The sequence below is a fragment of the Crotalus tigris genome, unplaced genomic scaffold (genome assembly GCF_016545835.1).
Source record: "Crotalus tigris isolate CLP2741 ecotype Arizona unplaced genomic scaffold, ASM1654583v1 scf7180000024472.5447098, whole genome shotgun sequence".
Taxonomy (NCBI): Eukaryota; Metazoa; Chordata; class Lepidosauria; order Squamata; family Viperidae; genus Crotalus; species Crotalus tigris.
In genome coordinates this window covers 1,995,948-2,012,503 of record NW_024100643.1, presented here as the reverse complement: position 1 = coordinate 2,012,503, position 16,556 = coordinate 1,995,948, and the positions used below count along the sequence as shown (strand labels likewise).

Sequence of the window (16,556 nt, the reverse complement as noted above, 5' to 3'; positions counted from 1 at the left end):
TTTCTGAGATTGATAAACATGATATATTATCCACCCAGGTTGGAAGGGACCTTGAAGGTCATATAGTCCAACCCCCTGCTCAGGCAGGAAACCCTATACCATTTCAGACAAATGGCTGTCCAGTCTCTTCTTAAAAACTTCCTGTCAAGGTTCTGATAGACAAGACACTTCCAGTGTTGGAGCATTCACAACTTCTGGAGGCAGATTGTTCCACTGAGTGAGGAACCACAGTTCTCAAAATTTTCAAGATGGAGATAGGGGGAGGCAGTTTGGCTGGGGAATTCTGGGAGTTGAAGTCCACATCTCTTAAAGGCTTTTGAGACAGAATACTGATATGGAAGAACTACAACTTTCAAAATGCGAAGTTGAAGGTCACCAGATTGGGGAAGGCAATATCTCTTCCCATTATGACAATCCCCTAATTGCTTGGCAGTGCTGGGCAAAGACAAAAAAAAATTGTTGTAGCCCAAATTTGAGGAACTCAAGCCTGAAAAAGATTCCCCACTGAGCTTAGTTCAAGAAAAAATGTTGACCTATGGAAAAGCTGGCATCACAGCAAATGACTCAAGTTCACACCCCTCTGTAAAACACAAACCAACTCCACAGGCAGCATTTGCACAGCTAGACTAACAAGTGATTGGCTTGTTTGTGTTCCTGTCAGAGTACAGCCAATATGTTCCTTTCTAAAATCAATATAACTTGGAAGCCATACAGTTACTTCCCAAACTGGAGCCTCTTTTGCAAACCCCAATATATAATGAAGTGAGAACTGCTTCCAATTGCTCAGCTGCTTAGTTGTTCTGCACATGGGCAGAGGCAGAGTTTCCATCATTACTATGAATACACGACTGACTTGCAAGTTTCAGGCATGGTAATGAGTCAACGCCAGAGGCTAAATGAGGAAAGTGGGTATCCAGGGAACATTTCACAAAGCAGGGGACTCACCTGGGCTTTAGGGAATCCCAACATTCACTTAAATGCAAGAGATCCTGATTCATGATTAGAAAACAAAAGAGCAGTGACTGAGAAGGCAAATACATTCCAGAAGATCAGCAAGGGCAAAAGGTTATCACAGCTACAGTTTCACTGGGATGCAACCCAAGAGAACCGATACTTGAACTGTACTAGACATCTCCTTCTAACGCCTCCTGGTGGAAACCAAATTTAAAGCACTCTTTTACTCTTCTGTCTAAGGAAGATGTTATTAAAATAACCATTTTCTGTATTTTTCTTTTCGGATCTCGATTTCAGAACATTCTGTAAAAACACAAAAAGCATTGCAGTTGTTCCATCCTTTTGCCTTTCTCAGGTTCCAAATTCCAAATTCTAGAGGTGTGTGTATCTTAGAAAACAGTTTAAAGAGCTGGAAGTAACAACTTGATTTTTGCCTTTCATACTGTACTTCGCCAAATGGGTTTCCATAATTGTGGGAGAGGTGGCTGCATCCTCCAGGAGTTGGAACTGGTAACCTCTGCCAGCTGCCTGACATTTTGGAACTATTATGCTGCCGAGATTCTGAGACCGCTCCTTAGTAGATAGATGAATAGATAGGTCTCTTTAGAATGTAAGTAGCTTGCTTATATCAGGTAAAACATGTTCCAATATTGTCTTATTCTTAGTGGCAGCATTTCTCCAGAATTCTGCATTAGTATCACCAGCCTCTATGTCTTATTTTCTTGGAAGAAACCTGGGATTGGATTTCATCCAAAATTTGGGGCATTCTACAGATATGGGACACCCCCCCATACCTTACCTCTGAGCCTTTCTCTGGAGAAAGTTATGTGAAAATGATACTAGTTAAAAAGGTAAGAAAGGCAAATGTTTTTAGAATATCCAAAAGTATGTATCTTATGCTCTTTTATGCTGGATGGAGAATTCTGGAAGTTGAAGTCCACACATCTTTAAGATTCCAAGGTTTAGAAACCTTGCTCTATTATAAGGGGTGAAACAAACAAACAAAAAAAGATTGTTAATAGCAGCTGATCCAGCTGAGTTTTATTTTGGAGTCTGGTTGATATAAGGTCCTAGAGCAGAGGTAGGCAATTAATTTTCTCAAAGGACCGCATGAGAAATGGGTTGTGGAAAGCTGCTGCTGCCTCCCCTGCTTCAGTTAAAGGGCCAGATGTGACCCATGGGCCATAAAATGTCCAGATCTATCTTAGAGCATATGAAATACAGAAGATTCATCTTTCTGTACTGAGAAAATTAAGAAAGCAATAAAACAGGACAAAGTTAATATTAAACTATGCTCACCTTCAACTATCATTCACTAACTTTTATTGTCCAAATGTACATAGTCACAAAATCAATTAAGTACATAAGAGCACAAAGATAGGTCAGTCAGACAGAACAACAATTATTAATGTAATAACACCACTTAAATATTTTTTTTACAAATAACATTAACACAAAGTGCACACAACCCCCTGTGTCTAATCCACAATAACTGCTTGCTGATGTAGAACTTGCACATCCAGTTCTAGGATAAAAGAATCACATTTCTGAAAACAAAAGCATACATGGTGCTTATTATAGTGGACAATGCATCAAGAGACAAAATCAGGTTTCCTTTTTAACTATTAGTGCAAGCTAGACTCAGTAATTGTGATTTTAATTCTTCCTATGCAATTGAACACAATTGTTCAGAAAATGAAGCTTTCCAGCCCCCACCTTTCTTGTTGTAACTTCCAACATTACTGAAAAACTCTTGGAAAGCATTCTGAGTGAGGCAACACAAGTAATCCTCAACATACAACCATACTTGGGGCAGGAATTTTTGTTGTAAGTCATTGTGGAGGTAGGTCAAGTAGGATCCAATTTTACAATAATTTTTTTCAGCAGTCACTAAGAGAATCCAGCTTCTCCAATGGACGTTTTTGCCAGAACTTTGGGGGGGGGAGCACAAATTGCAATCATGTGACCCCAGGATGCTGCAACCAGTCTTAAATATGAGTTGGTTGCTAAGATTCTGAATTGCAATTATTTGACTTGGGGATGGTGTGATGGTAGTTAAGTGCAAGTATAGATCATGAGTCATTTTTTTTCTAAGGCTCATAACTTTGAAACATTGTTAAATAGTTGTAAGTCGAGGACTATCTGTATGGTATCTGCAGATGGAGAGAGATGGGACAGATTTCCTCTCCCACAATGCAAGCAGAGGTGCAAGATCTATCCTTGCATATTCTTTGTTTCCGAGGAACAATTAGAAAGTATAGAATTGGATATCCATCAATGCCTCTATTTTTTAAGCAAGCATCTCTCTTCTAAAGCAGGGGTCTCCAACCTTTTTGGATTGAGGCCTGGTGGGAGAGGGAGGGGGAGGCACCTTACACACACATGTCCAAATGTGAATGTGGCCACACATGCACAGACACGCACAAACAGGCCGCGAGCATGCGCACCATGCAAATGGCTGCAAGCATGCCTGTGAGGCTCTCAGCAAAGCCAGAGCCTGTATAAGGATTGTGGTGGTGCTACCACCGGCATGAATATCACACTGCCGCCCTGTGTGAGGCTCGAGCCACGTCCCGCTGCAATGCCGCCACCAGCACAAAAATCATGTCACCACCCTACGCAAGACTCATGCTGCAGGCCGCCTGCCTCTTGCGATGCTGCTGCTGCCCATGCAAGGTTCGTAGCAATGTCACCACCTGTGTGTGTTGCACCGCTGCCCACCTGCCACTCGTAGTACTCCTGCCGCCTGTGCAAGGTTCATGGCAACACCATTGCCTGTGTGATACTAGCGGCGGTGCTATCACCTGCACAACACTCACAGAAACGGTGGCATGTGTGTGTGTGAAACACACATACACGCACTGCCCAGCTACTCATGTAGCTTGGTGGGCAAGAGGTCACGGCCCAGTAGTGAGCCGTGGCCCATAGGTTGGGGACCTCTGTTCTAAAGCACAGTTGGGTGAATAAACTGTCAGTGGCCAACAGCTACATCCCACAGAGCTGAAGACTACAGATGGCAGGCTGATGATGCAAAACGCACAGAAACATGCCACATATGTTGCCAAAGTTGGAAATTCCTGCTTTTTCTGGGTTTGAGAAGACTTCCTTTTTAAAAACTATGCTATAGTTATTTTAGGGTTTACATTACTCTCTCTCTATCTCTCTCTCTCTCTCTCTCTCTCTCTCTCTCTCTCTCTCTCTCTCTCTCTCTCTCTCTCTCTCTGTGTGTGTGTGTGTGTGTGTGTGTGTGTGTGTGTGTGTGTTGTATTTCTTAATTCAGAGTGGTATGAAACTGTGATCTATCTTCAGCAATTCTAGTGAGAAAGATTGAAAAGTTTTACAGGTTGAAAAGTTTAAAAACATAGGCAGTGAAAGTTCAGCAGCAAAAACACCGACCTTTCAGTTGCTTTTCCCACCCCGGATATTCTTATATCTTATTGTACTACAGCTTATTGTAGTCTTGTTTATTTTATAAATGCCAATTGCTGCATTTGACACTAATAATCTGATCTTGTTTTTCCATTAGTTATAATCATGGCCCAGAGTCCATATTGCTTGCAATGCACCTTAACTGCTGGGTTGAGTCAAAAGGCATATTATGTGCAGGTGCTTTAGAATTGATTTTTTTTTCTTTTAACACCTTCCAGTCAATCCTGACTTCCAGGGATTGCCTGGACAAGTCTATGCATTTTTATTGGCAACATTTTCAGATATGGTTTTCCACTGCTTTCTTCCTAGGACTGAGTGTGACTAGCACCAAGTCACCCATTGGTTTCTCCTAGTTTCTGGCTCAGAAACCACTTTAACCACTGCATCAAACTGCCTCTCTAGTACAGAAGGCTTTTAATATCCTAGATCAGGGGTCCCAAATCCCCAGTCCATGGACTGGTAGCGGGCCACAGCATGCCAGCAACCAGTCCACACAAACAAACAAAGCCCCATCCATGGGATACAGGCAGCACACAAAACCACGAACCCTCCAGTCCGTGGAAAAACCTTTCTTCACGGAACTGGTCCCTGGTGCCCAAAAGGTTGGGGACCTCTGTCCTAGATAATGTAATGATGTTTTTGAAAACCAAATCCAGTTTATCTATTACAACTGAATGCAGATTTATATAGATTTAACTGCAAAACATAAACTACAAAACTAGGCTACTCTGTTTGTTCTGGACCAGCCAGGATCCAGAACACTGTTATGTTCACCCACCAGTACTACTACCCATCTCTGGAAAGTATTTTTTTTTTCGGGGGGCGGGGGGGGGGATGATTGTTGAGAGTTCAATCCTTTTCATTAAGATTCCTCCATTCTTACATGACCTCAGGAGAGTCTGCACTGAAGAAACTCTAAATTTGTCCTCACAAAAACTGTGACATGAAATAGATGGATAGTTAAGGACTAGCCCAAAGTTACTTATGGTTGGCAGAAATCTGAATCCAGGTCTTCTTACTGCAGATCCAGGATTTTATCCTCTTGGTTCTTCATCTGCTCTGTCTCAGGGGAGGGTTGGGATCAGAGATGTTGCCGTGTATATTTAAAGACAAATCCTGCAAGCTGTTTTAAGGAGAGAGTCTCTCATATACCCAGTTGCCCTCCCCTCTGTGAGTCATAGGGTCCAAGGATGTGCCGCTGTCCTGGAGATGTCGGAAGACGATGCGGTCATGCAAACGGTTGGTCTGGCCCTGCCAGAACTCTATGACTTCTGGCTTTAAGACATAGCCTCCCCTGGAAGAAAGAGGACCACAGCAAGTTGTTTGACAATAAAAGTTAGACTGATCTGCAAGCTACAAGTCCAGAATAGGTTGAACTATTCAGACCAGAAGATCACATCCAATAAGACAATGAGTTAAGAGCCAAATGAAGATGCCCACAAAGGCTTCCTCTGTTCAAATAGGGAAGACCTATCTCCTTTTAATAGAGATGGGCCAAGGGATGGGACATAAACAGGGAGAAAATGGCCATCTTACTCAGGATTTCTGGACAAGCATTACTTTTGGCAATCCTAAGAAAAATATTTTGTAGTCTCTTACTCAGTGTAATTATAATAGCAAGAGTAGCAAGGAAAAGAATGAAAAGGGAGGGAGAAGCATTAAAAAAAAGTCCAAAGGCTGCATGCAGTCAGCAGATTGTCCATTTGCCATAAAGGGACAAGCCTGATAAGATAGTCAGTCATAACTTAATAAAAGCAAGCCATGGCAATTTGATGTTCTCACTCACTATTAACCCAGAAATAGAGGCATGGCTCACAAAAACACTTGTCAATGAAAACAATGAACCCGAGAGAAAATTTTTCTATCTATTCAAGAATAACTGTGCTGTTGAACACAGAATATTGCATTAAGCCTAGAACTCAGTCATCTATTAGCCTCAAGTTTCTATTTTTGAAATAAAACAGTTTTCTGATCCCTGTGGTGAAAAAGATACTTGAAAGATATGAGAGTGAGTGCTGTGCTTAAATATGAATTAGAATAAATTGGAATTTGTTTTTATAGTCCTCTTATGGCTAGCAAAAAATTATGAAAAAAGAAATATAAATAAACTATGTTCATTTGACATAATTATAAATGTTTGTAGCTTCTCCTGAAGTGGAACCTAGATTGCAAAAATATGGAGTTGAGGACTCTAACTGGGAAGTATACATATACCCAAATGAGAACCCAAGACAATGGTTATGGCAAAATTTTTCATATTAGCTTAAAAGCAAAAGATATATCAGAGTGGCATTATGAATGAAAAACCATTTCAGTTTGTTCCACTCCACACTATCTTGTCACAAGCTGAAGTAGCCAGCTATCCATTACTATAATTCAGTCCTTGACTTTTGACCGCAGTTGGGACCAGAATTTCTGTTGCTAAGCAAGGAGATTAAGTGAGTCATGTCCAATTTTATGACCTTTTCTGCCAAGGTTATTAAGTGAATCACTGCAGTTAAGTGAATCACGCACACATTAAGAGAATCAGGCTTCTCTCATTGACTTGTTGGAAGTGAAGGCTGTCAATAGAAATTGCACAACATTGCAATCATTAAAAATACATGAGAGTTGCCAAGCACCCAAATTTTTATCATTTGACTATGGGAAATGGTTGTAAGTATGAAAATGTAAGTCGTAACTCACTTTTTTCAGTGAAGTTGTAACTGAAAAGCCACCAAACAAACAGTTGTAACTATTGTAATCATTCAGGTTTCAGAGACCACAAGGAATTCTTGCTGACAGTGAATTAATGATGAATTCAGAGTAGAAACACCCATTGCCAAAATGCACACAAAGGTCCAACTCACCAGTATGCAGGCTTAGGCACTTTGGCATCTCGATATATCTCATCTAGTTCTGCATTCTTCTTCCTTAAATACTAAGAGAAGGGACAGTACTAATGAAGGCCTCAAACAGATCAGCACAACAAGCAAAGAAGAAGAAGTTTGGTATTATCTTTCAGTTGCTAATGGAGCCTTCCACACATACTCTCATAGATTACTGGGGTGTAGATTTACTTTTCAAGACTATCATCCATCAGGGAGGAGCTTTCACCTACTCTGCAAAAGCATTCATGTGCTCATTTTTTTTACATAGATTTCCTGGCCACTCATGGTGAACAAGGACATAATGTCTATCAACAGGTTTTGGCATATTTTAACTTTTGAGAGGCTAACTAACATACATGAAATCTGTTTACATTAAAGTCAACATTCTGAGCTTTCTAATTTTAGGGAAAGTCATATGCATGAAAAACTGTATCTCTCAGTGGTTTGTGGGAGGTTTCATGGTTAGTCTCTCTTTCTAATGTTCCACACATTATCTATAACAGAGTTACAGTGGTTATCTACACAAGCACAGGTAGGCAACCTATCATCCATGCTTTGTACATAACTCCCATCCAACCAATAAAGGACTATTTAGGTTATAATATCTGAAGGCTATCATATTACCGAAGGTATCGCAAAGTGATTCAGATTTCATCATTTTCCCATAGACTGATGTTTAAAATATTATTCAATGATTCTGATGAAGAATATTCAATCTGAATAACTCAGCATTTATATCCATTTGATGTACATCCAGTTTGATTTTGGGATTATCTTTCAAGCTTATTATAATTAGTTTTTATCCCATTTTTAAAAAATATATCCTTCTCACAGCCTCAACTCTCTGAGAGGGGTTAGGCCAAGAGGAAGAATGACCTGCCCAAAGTCACTCAGCTGGCTTTCAATGCCTAAGGGAGAACTAGAATTCAGAGTCTCCTCGTTTGTAGGCTAACAGCTTCCCTACTGCACCAAACTGTCTCTCTTATTATAAAAGTTTATAATGAAAAGAAGCATGGCAAACAAATTTAAGGAGACTGACTGAATGTGTGATTGGGGAAAATGTACTGTAATCCTACATGTAAAGGCAGAAATATTTCAGTATTGGTTGTCTTGTTTTTCCCCCCTCAAAAATGTGTAGTTGAAAAATATAGCACTACCATTCCTCACCTCTCTGTCTGCAATCACTGTACTTTGACGGCTCACAACAGCCCCAATTTGACTACTTTTTGGACGCGAATGAAAATATTTCTCTGATTCCTGCTCTGGAAGCCTTTCTACAGAGCCTTCAATCCGTACCTGTAGGAAGTGCAGTTCGAGAGGTGAAAGAGAAGCAAAGTAAGGGTATGCTTCTATTACAGGACAGGGAGATTTCTGTATGGTTAAAATTATAGCTCTCCTCAAGTTTTCTCAGTACTGCGAATTAAAAGAGAAGGGAATGAAGCCCTCTCCCATACCAGAGCTTACGTGATTAAGTAGGGAAACCCACTGAGATCAAGCTTTAATCTTTATAGATACTTCTCTAGTTACAATGATAATGGAACCAGAATTTCTATCAATAAAGCTTGATGTCACATGACCACATCATTTAGCAACAATAATCTTGGAATCCTTGTTGCCACTGTTAACTGAATCCCACTGGTCATTAGCCTCAATCCTCTCTTCTTCCTAAGTAAGGGACTACATCCCTTACTTCAACCCCTGTAAACTGCCTATGCCCCCCAGCCATCTCTGGCCTTCTGGCCATCCTACATCCTGTTTTGCAGGGCAGCAAGCAGCCCCAGAAACCCATGGCTCTGGGGGATCTTGCCACATTGGGGATTCAGGGGATTCTTGGTCTATCTGGGCTTTGGGGCTGCAAGAAGCTCTTGAGCCAAAGCTGCCCCAAGAAGATGCAGCCCCACTCTCAGCCCAGCCCAGTTGTTAGTATGAACCTTCAGCTGTCCTAGCCCAACAGTGTGGCGTAAAACCCCAGTCCCAGCACCCCTTTGCTCTGTAGCCCCATCTGACTTTTGTAGTCTTCCTTCCTGCTGGTCATGTGAAGCCTTCTTCTCCAGGCATTGCGAGGAAACTGCCATATAGGATGAAGGGGCCCAGCAGTTGCTTCACAAAAGGCCAAGCCAGGTACGCTATGTCAGATGGGAAGGTCAGTTGGGAATGCTGGAATGGAAGATGGCAGAGGCTGCACAGTGCAGGGGGACCAAAAGAGCAGAGATAGGGGAGAGATAGGCTGGGGGCGGGGGGGGGGAGAAGAAACATCCCTGAAGTCATAAGTGAAGCAGGCTGCCAGGTGCCCAAAGTTTGATCACATGACCACTGCTGTGGCCCTAATTTCAAGAACTAGGGTAAGTACCATACATTCAGCACCACCATAATTTTGAACTGCTCCTGAACAAATGGTTGTAACTCAAGGACTACCCATTGTGCCACCGAAAAATATCTCTTGTTTCTAAACAGATTCCCTAAATGAACTAACAATATATTCATACTCCAAAGCTCCAGTCTATCAATTATGGTTATGATCTCTTGATTTGTTATGTTTTCAGGCCAAAGGAAGATAGAATAAAAAATCCTTTAGTCCCATACACTTTCTGAAGAGCTAACATTAGATTCAATCAGCAGAATCATTACTCTATTTTCAGATTCCCCGGGTCAGATCAAGAAGAGTAAAAAGAAGCTTCTTCTCACATTTCTCTTAAATGATGGTTTCATTGGCACCAGGTTGAGAAATTCTGAAGTGATCTCAAATATCATCACTTCAGTCTCATCACTATCTCCACATTTACTATCTCCAGCTCTAGAAACACAAATGCAATTTCCTAATTGGGAAATCAACCTTCCACATTGAATAAATCAGAGAGAACAAATCTTGGCTGTAGCAAGATTTAACCATCTGCTCAAGTCTTCATTTTATACAGTGAAACTACAAACAAAGGTAAGATGGAAAGGACAATCTGTGATAACCTTTCCTGAAGTCTTAGCCTCCAAAAAGTTCAAGTGTGACTACCAGATTCTTCTCTCTCCCTTGCCAGTTATAGTCAAATAAAATACACATTTTACCTGGCGATTAAGAGGCTCCCAATAGAAGACCATTGAAGCAAATGGGTTGGAATCCTGTAAATAATGGGGGAAAGAGCAATACAAAACAATTGGGGGGGGGATTATTATTGTCCTTTGAATAAAAGACACTCTGAAATCTGTAAAAATGAGACCGAGATGATAATTTATTTATTTATTTATTTATTTGTTTTTGTTTTGTTTTGTTTTGTTTTGCTGGAGGGCTTGTGCTAATAAGCATAAGAAGGAACATAGAATATACTCCGCAGTATTTGCCTTTCTTCAGTTATTGTTCCTCGTTGCCTGCCTTGTTTGTTCTGCACTAACAGGAAAATCCTAGCTGTTAAAAAACAATATTCTCTGGGTCCAGCTCTTTTAGCTTAAGGATACTTAGAACAGCAGTTATTATAAAGTGCAAGGATTCAAAAGACAAGAAATGGTTTCTGTGATACCTCCAATAGTGCTATAACTCTTTTGTATCTGGTTTTACAACCCAGAAAGAGACAGGAGATGCTGGACCTAGACTCAGCACATGTCTGGGCTTGTCCTTTTACTGAAGCCTCCTTCCTTTCAGCATTGTATAGTTAAAGGCCACTGGTTAGCCATACATCCATGCTCATGTTATTATGTTTAAATGTTTCTCTCACACAACTTAAGTTTAGCATCAGTGAAACTAGAGCAAACATCTACAGAAGTGATTGAAATTCTTAATATTGTAAGCACCTACTCAACGCATAACTCCCCATTGTGTGTTTTCCAAGTACATTTGGACAACTCCCATTGCCACTAGCCAAGATGGAAATTACAGAATTGTAGTCCAATGCATTTGTAGCCCAGCAGGCCTCAGAAAGGCTGCTGTGACATATGTGGGATGTAAAACTACGAAAATAATAGAAATAAATTTCACAACTTCAATAATAACAAATGGGGGAAGCTCTGGTAAGACCATTACATCCAACTATCTAAATAGGCATATCCAACCCATGGCCTCTGGACCTCTTGAGGCCCTGGATGGCTAGTAATGCAGCGCCACAAGATTATAAACTTCTTAACATTATCATGTGATTTATACACATTAAAACATCCTTTTTATGATCCTGTAGTCCCTATTTAGGGTAGAGTCAGGGCAACTGGATGGAGCTCAGCATTTAGTGGCCAGATGCCCTTCCTGATGCCTACATGGAGTTTGCAGCATTTTTTCTTTGGGCCCTAGGAGAGAAACATCTGCCCCTACTAGGATTGAACTCTCAGCCTTGCAATTGGGAGCCACTAGGCCACCATGCCGCTCTTGTGATTTAGATACATTAATTATATTATATATTTTATAAATGCCCAAGGTAATTCCTCTTCATCTAATGCAGCCCAAGCAAGCCAAAAGGTTGGACATGCATGTTCCATAGTGCCTTCACGGAATCATGATTAACAAAAGCAGAACTATCAAAATAAGCAAAGTTCTCACCTTTCCTTAAACCGCACACAATAACTGGAGCAAAATTCTGTCAAAATTATTGCTTCCCTTCCTCATTCCTGTCCCCAATGCATAGATCATTTTCATACACAACTAAGACTTTCAGCAAATAAGCTTCAGTCTTTCTACAATAATTATTCTTCATAAGGCAACACTCACCAGTTCCCTTCCTTTCCGGCTCTCATGGTTGGTAAAGAAATGAAAGCCTTTCTCGTTAAATCCCTTTAAAAGCAGCATCCGAGCAGAAGGTCTCCCCTCCCTGAGAAGAGGTAAAATCAGAAAACAGAAAGAAATATAAAACACAGATAGATAATAAAGCAGCAGAAAGACAAGCCATGAGGATGCAAACCTTACCTGGTACAAGTGGCTAAACACATAGCATTGACTTCTCCAATAGAGGGACACTTCATGGCCTCTTCAAACCATGCAGAGAATTGTTTAATGGGATTAAGGGAGGTGAGATGTTTCTCCTCAAAGGCCTAGAGGGATGGAAGTAGAAAGCATGTATGTGTTTAGAAATCCCTTTCCATCTCAAGTACCGATTCCCTTTAATAATAATAATAATAATAATAATAATAATAATAATAATAATAATAATAATAGAAGAAGAAAAAATGGCTTTGGAAGAATATCTGAAGAACAATGATGAAGATGCACTGAAATTAGTATATCAGGAAGGCTTACTGACTACTGGATAGACCAAACTGGCCTACAAGAAAGACCAAATGAAGAACAGAATAGAGGCATGGGAAGACAAAGCACTACATGGCCAATACATTAAAAAAAAATAGCTAGGAAAGCAGATAATAACAAGACCTGGCAATGGCTAAGAGCAGGAAAATTGAAGAAAGAGACCGAGGGACTAATTCTGGCTGCACAAGACCAAGCCTTAAGGACAAATGCAAATAAAGTCAAAATTGAGAAGACAGCAACAGACAGTAAGTGCCGCCTATGCAAAGAAGCTGAAGAAACAGTGGACCACTTGGTAAGCTGTTGCAAGAAGATTGCACAGACTGATTACAAGCAGCGGCATGACAAAGTAGCAACAATGGTGCATTGGAAGATCTGCAAAAAATATCATTTGCCTGTAAGCAAAAACTGGTGGGATCATAAAATAGAGAAAGTCATAGAAAATGATAAAATTAAACTGCTCTGGGACTTCAGAATTCAAACAGACAAGCACCTGCAACATAACACCCCAGACTTAACAATTGTCGATAAGAAAGACAAAAAAGTCTGGATAGTGGACGTGGCAGTGCCTGGAGACAGCAGAATAGAAGAGAAAGAACTGGAGAAGATAACAAAATACAAAGACCTACAAATAGAAATAGAAAGACTGTGGCAAAAGCAAGCAAGGGTAATACCAATAGTAATAGGCTCCTTGGGTGCAATCCCAAAACAACTGGAGCACCACTTGAACACCATTGGCATTGACAAATTCGCTATTAGTCAATTGCAAAAGGCGGCCTTACTAGGAACTGCTTCCATCCTGCGACAATACTTGTAATACCATCAAACATCCACATCTACCTATCCCAGGTCCTGGGTAAGGACTCGATAGGTGGACAAAATGTCAAATCCAGTCTGAATATCTGGCTGACTGTGCGATGATCCATAATAATAAAAAAGTTGGAAGGGACCTTGGAGGTCATCGAGTCCAACCCCTGCTCAGGCAGGAACCCTACACCATTTCAGACAAATGGCTGTCCAGTCTCTTCTTAAAAACTTCCAGTGTTGGAGCATCCACCGCTTCTGGAGGCAGGATGTTCCATTGGTTAATTGTTCTAACTATCAGAAAGTTTCTCCTTAGTTCTAAGTTGCTTCTCTCCTTGATCAATTTCCACCCGTTGCTTCTTGTCCTGCCTTCAGACACTTTGGAAAATAGCTTGACCCCCCTCTTCTTTGTGGCAGCCCCTGAGATATTGGAACACTGCTATCATGTCCCCCCTCGTCCTCTTCGTTAAACTAGACGTACCCAATTCCAGCAACTGTTCCTTATATGTTTTAGCCTCCAGTCCCCTAATATTCTTTGTTGCTCTTCTCTGTACTCTTTCTAGAGTCTCAGCATCTTTTTTACATTGTGGTGACCAAAACTGGATGCAGTATTCCAAGTGTGGCCTTACCAAGGCATTGTAAAGTGGTATTAATACTTCACGTGATCTTGATTCTGTCCCTCTGTTAATGCAGCCCAGCACTGTGTTGGCTTTTTTGGCAGCTGCAGCACACTGCTGGCTCATATTTAAGTAATTGTCTACTAGGACTCCGAGATCCCTCTCACAGTTACTACTATTGAGCAAGGTACTCCCTATACTATAGCTGTCTATTTGGTTTTTCTTACCTAAATGTAGAACCTTACTTTTTTTACCATTGAATTTCATTTTGTTAGATAGCACCCAGTGTTCAAGTTTGTCCAGGTCCTCCTGTATCTTAAGCCTGTCTTCTGGAGTGTTGGCTATTCCTGCCAAATTGATGTCATCTGCAAATTTGATGAGTTCCCCATCTATCCCCTCGTCCAAATCATTGATGAAGATGTTGAAGAGCACTGGGCCTAGAACAGAGCCCTGGGGCACCCCACTACACACTTCCCTCCATGGTAGATGCAGTTCCATTGAGGACCACACGCTGAGTATGGCCGGTCAGCCAGCTACGGATCCATCTGGTGATGATGCTGTCTAACCCACATTTTTCTTTTCCTTGAAATGAGGCTGGTCTATCTTCTTTCATCCATTCCCACTGCTTCTTCTATTTTGATACAGTATGTGCTTTCCAGTGATGTCAAGATATCCAAAATCTAAACAGCCCCCCCCCCCGCCGTTACAATTGACAAGTTCCTATAATTTTCTATAATCTCATCTTCTACAAGAAAATGAAACTTTGCTAAAGTAGTTAAGGTGTTGGCCTAGAATCTAAGAGACTAACTATTCTTGCTTTAGGCATAAAAAACAGGCTGGGTAACTCATTCTCTCTCAATAAAATTCATCTCATAGAGTTGTTGTGGGGAAAATAAGAGGAAAACGGAGTATTAGCAATTTTGTCACTTTGAGTTGTATATGAAAAAAGGCATGATAAAAATCTAAGAAACATACTTTTTTTGTTGTTTACAAGGAAATATAGAAGCAATTATAAAGTGACAAGGAAAGTGGTTCAAAAGAAAAGGGGAACTGAGTCTTTCATAACAGAAAAAAATGCACAAAGCGGTTTAAAGATTTTTCTCCCATTAAGTTATTCAGTCCCAAACCTAAAATTATCTAGCAGCACCTCTGCTCCCTCTTTAGCTTTTCTTATCACAACCTGCAGTTATTGCTATCTCTTTCAGTTGTAACTGTGCTCAAACATTTCCACTTATACATCCTTGTTCAATCTCTACACATTTGACACCCAACCTTCTCATTCTTATTTTAACTAAAAAGCAATCTTTCAGGAGTTAGTTTCTATCCAAACATTTGAAAGATACATATCTCCTCAGCCATTTTAATTTGACCCACAGTATTTGCTTTAATTACTTCATCTCTTTATTTTACTACTGCAAAGCTATGACATGGTTGTATGCGATCCTCGATATCCTGCGCCCAAGACCCATTTATCCGGCAGAACCATTCCTGAGATCAGATCTCCTACTAAAGAAAAGGTACTCTGTAAAATGTCATCTTTAGTATCTCGTTATTATATTTTGCAGAACAAAACATCGGTCCTGAAAGCAGATCCCAAGATTACTACTGCAAATAACACCACGCATTCTGCACAAATTCAGAGACTATCGCCAATCCCTTGCTAACCTTTTCCCTATGCGGAACCCTTGGACTACATTTATATCTCACCTCTTCATCGTCCCTATAGTTTTTCCGAAGAGATCCTAAATCCATGGAATGAGAAGATTTTTGAACTTGACCCGAACTACGAGGGCTGATTGGACTCGGAGCACGAAGACACAGAAGACCCCTGAACCTAAACATTAAGGTCACATTTCATTTACAAAGCGCATGCGCGAAAAGAAGCGAAGCGGTCAGACTCTAAAATTCAAAGCTGTCTTTACCTTCTTTCGTCAGAAATTGAGGGGCGGGGAAAATGTCTTAACTCCAATCAGAAATATTGCCGCAGTACTCAATCCCAATTTCTCTGACCACGGCACTTTGATCACAACATTGCCAATAGGAAGATAGAAGGCGGGGTCGTAAACCCAATGAAAAGCGAGCATTATTATTGTTGTTGTTGTTGTTGCAATCGAACGATGGAAGAAGACTATCTGGAATATTGACTCTCAAGCAATAGGAATACTACCCGAAATTTCTGAAAAGAGAATTAGAGGAATTTAGAAACAGCAAAAGGGCAGGGTAAAACTATCTTCTGGAACGTTTGCAGTCAATTTATACCAAAGTCTGGCAAAGAGAAGAGGTGAAATCCAAGTTGTTCAAGGAGTTAATAAATTAAAATATTGGATCAGGATTGGCAACATAAAACTCTAAACTGCCATCTAGCGGTGTAGACTCTAGACCTTTGCATCGCCCCGTAATGTTAGCAAGCTATTCGGGTTCCTGCGTCCATATTAGGCGAACGGAAGATTTACTGCTTTCAGATTTTAAGAAGTCTTATTTAAGAAGTCTCCATCAATAGCATGGTGACAAGAAGAGGGAGGAAACTGTGGCGCCTACTGAAGCCACGTATGCATTTAAATACCGAAATCATGAAAATTATCTGCAGATGTATATAGTGGCCCCATGAAGTAGAGAACTGGTATTGGGTTATACTAAAGATTTTGCCAAAATTTTGCTGACTAAAAATAA

The 16,556-nt window shown here is 40.6% G+C and overlaps 1 protein-coding gene across 1 annotated transcript; it reads right to left on the bottom strand.

Annotated features, from left to right (window-relative positions):
* Nucleotides 1–1,966: 1,966 nt before the first annotated feature.
* On the bottom strand, nt 1,967–15,799 carry PNPO (pyridoxamine 5'-phosphate oxidase). The gene is made up of 7 exons (XM_039333087.1): nt 15,594–15,799; nt 12,130–12,254; nt 11,935–12,034; nt 10,311–10,364; nt 8,421–8,549; nt 7,233–7,303; nt 1,967–5,677 (listed from the first exon to the last, which is right to left on the bottom strand). Exons 1-7 carry the CDS (start codon nt 15,726–15,728, stop codon nt 5,512–5,514), a joined length of 780 nt encoding a protein of 259 aa, XP_039189021.1. The 5' UTR covers nt 15,729–15,799; the 3' UTR covers nt 1,967–5,511.
* Between the last annotated feature and the right edge of the window lie 757 nt (nt 15,800–16,556).

What these genes read in the sequence shown, in the direction of transcription:
- PNPO (XM_039333087.1), bottom strand. Translation starts at nt 15,728, where the DNA reads ATGTTTAGGTTCAGGGGTCTTCTGTGTCTTCGTGCTCCGAGTCCAATC. An exon ending in GCCGGAAAGGAAGGGAACTG is followed by an intron (nt 10,365 to 11,934) that starts GTGAGTGTTGCC and finishes CATTATTTACAG; the next exon opens with GATTCCAACCCATTTGCTTC. An exon ending in GTGCCTAAGCCTGCATACTG is followed by an intron (nt 5,678 to 7,232) that starts GTGAGTTGGACC and finishes TCTTTCTTCCAG; the next exon opens with GGGAGGCTATGTCTTAAAGC.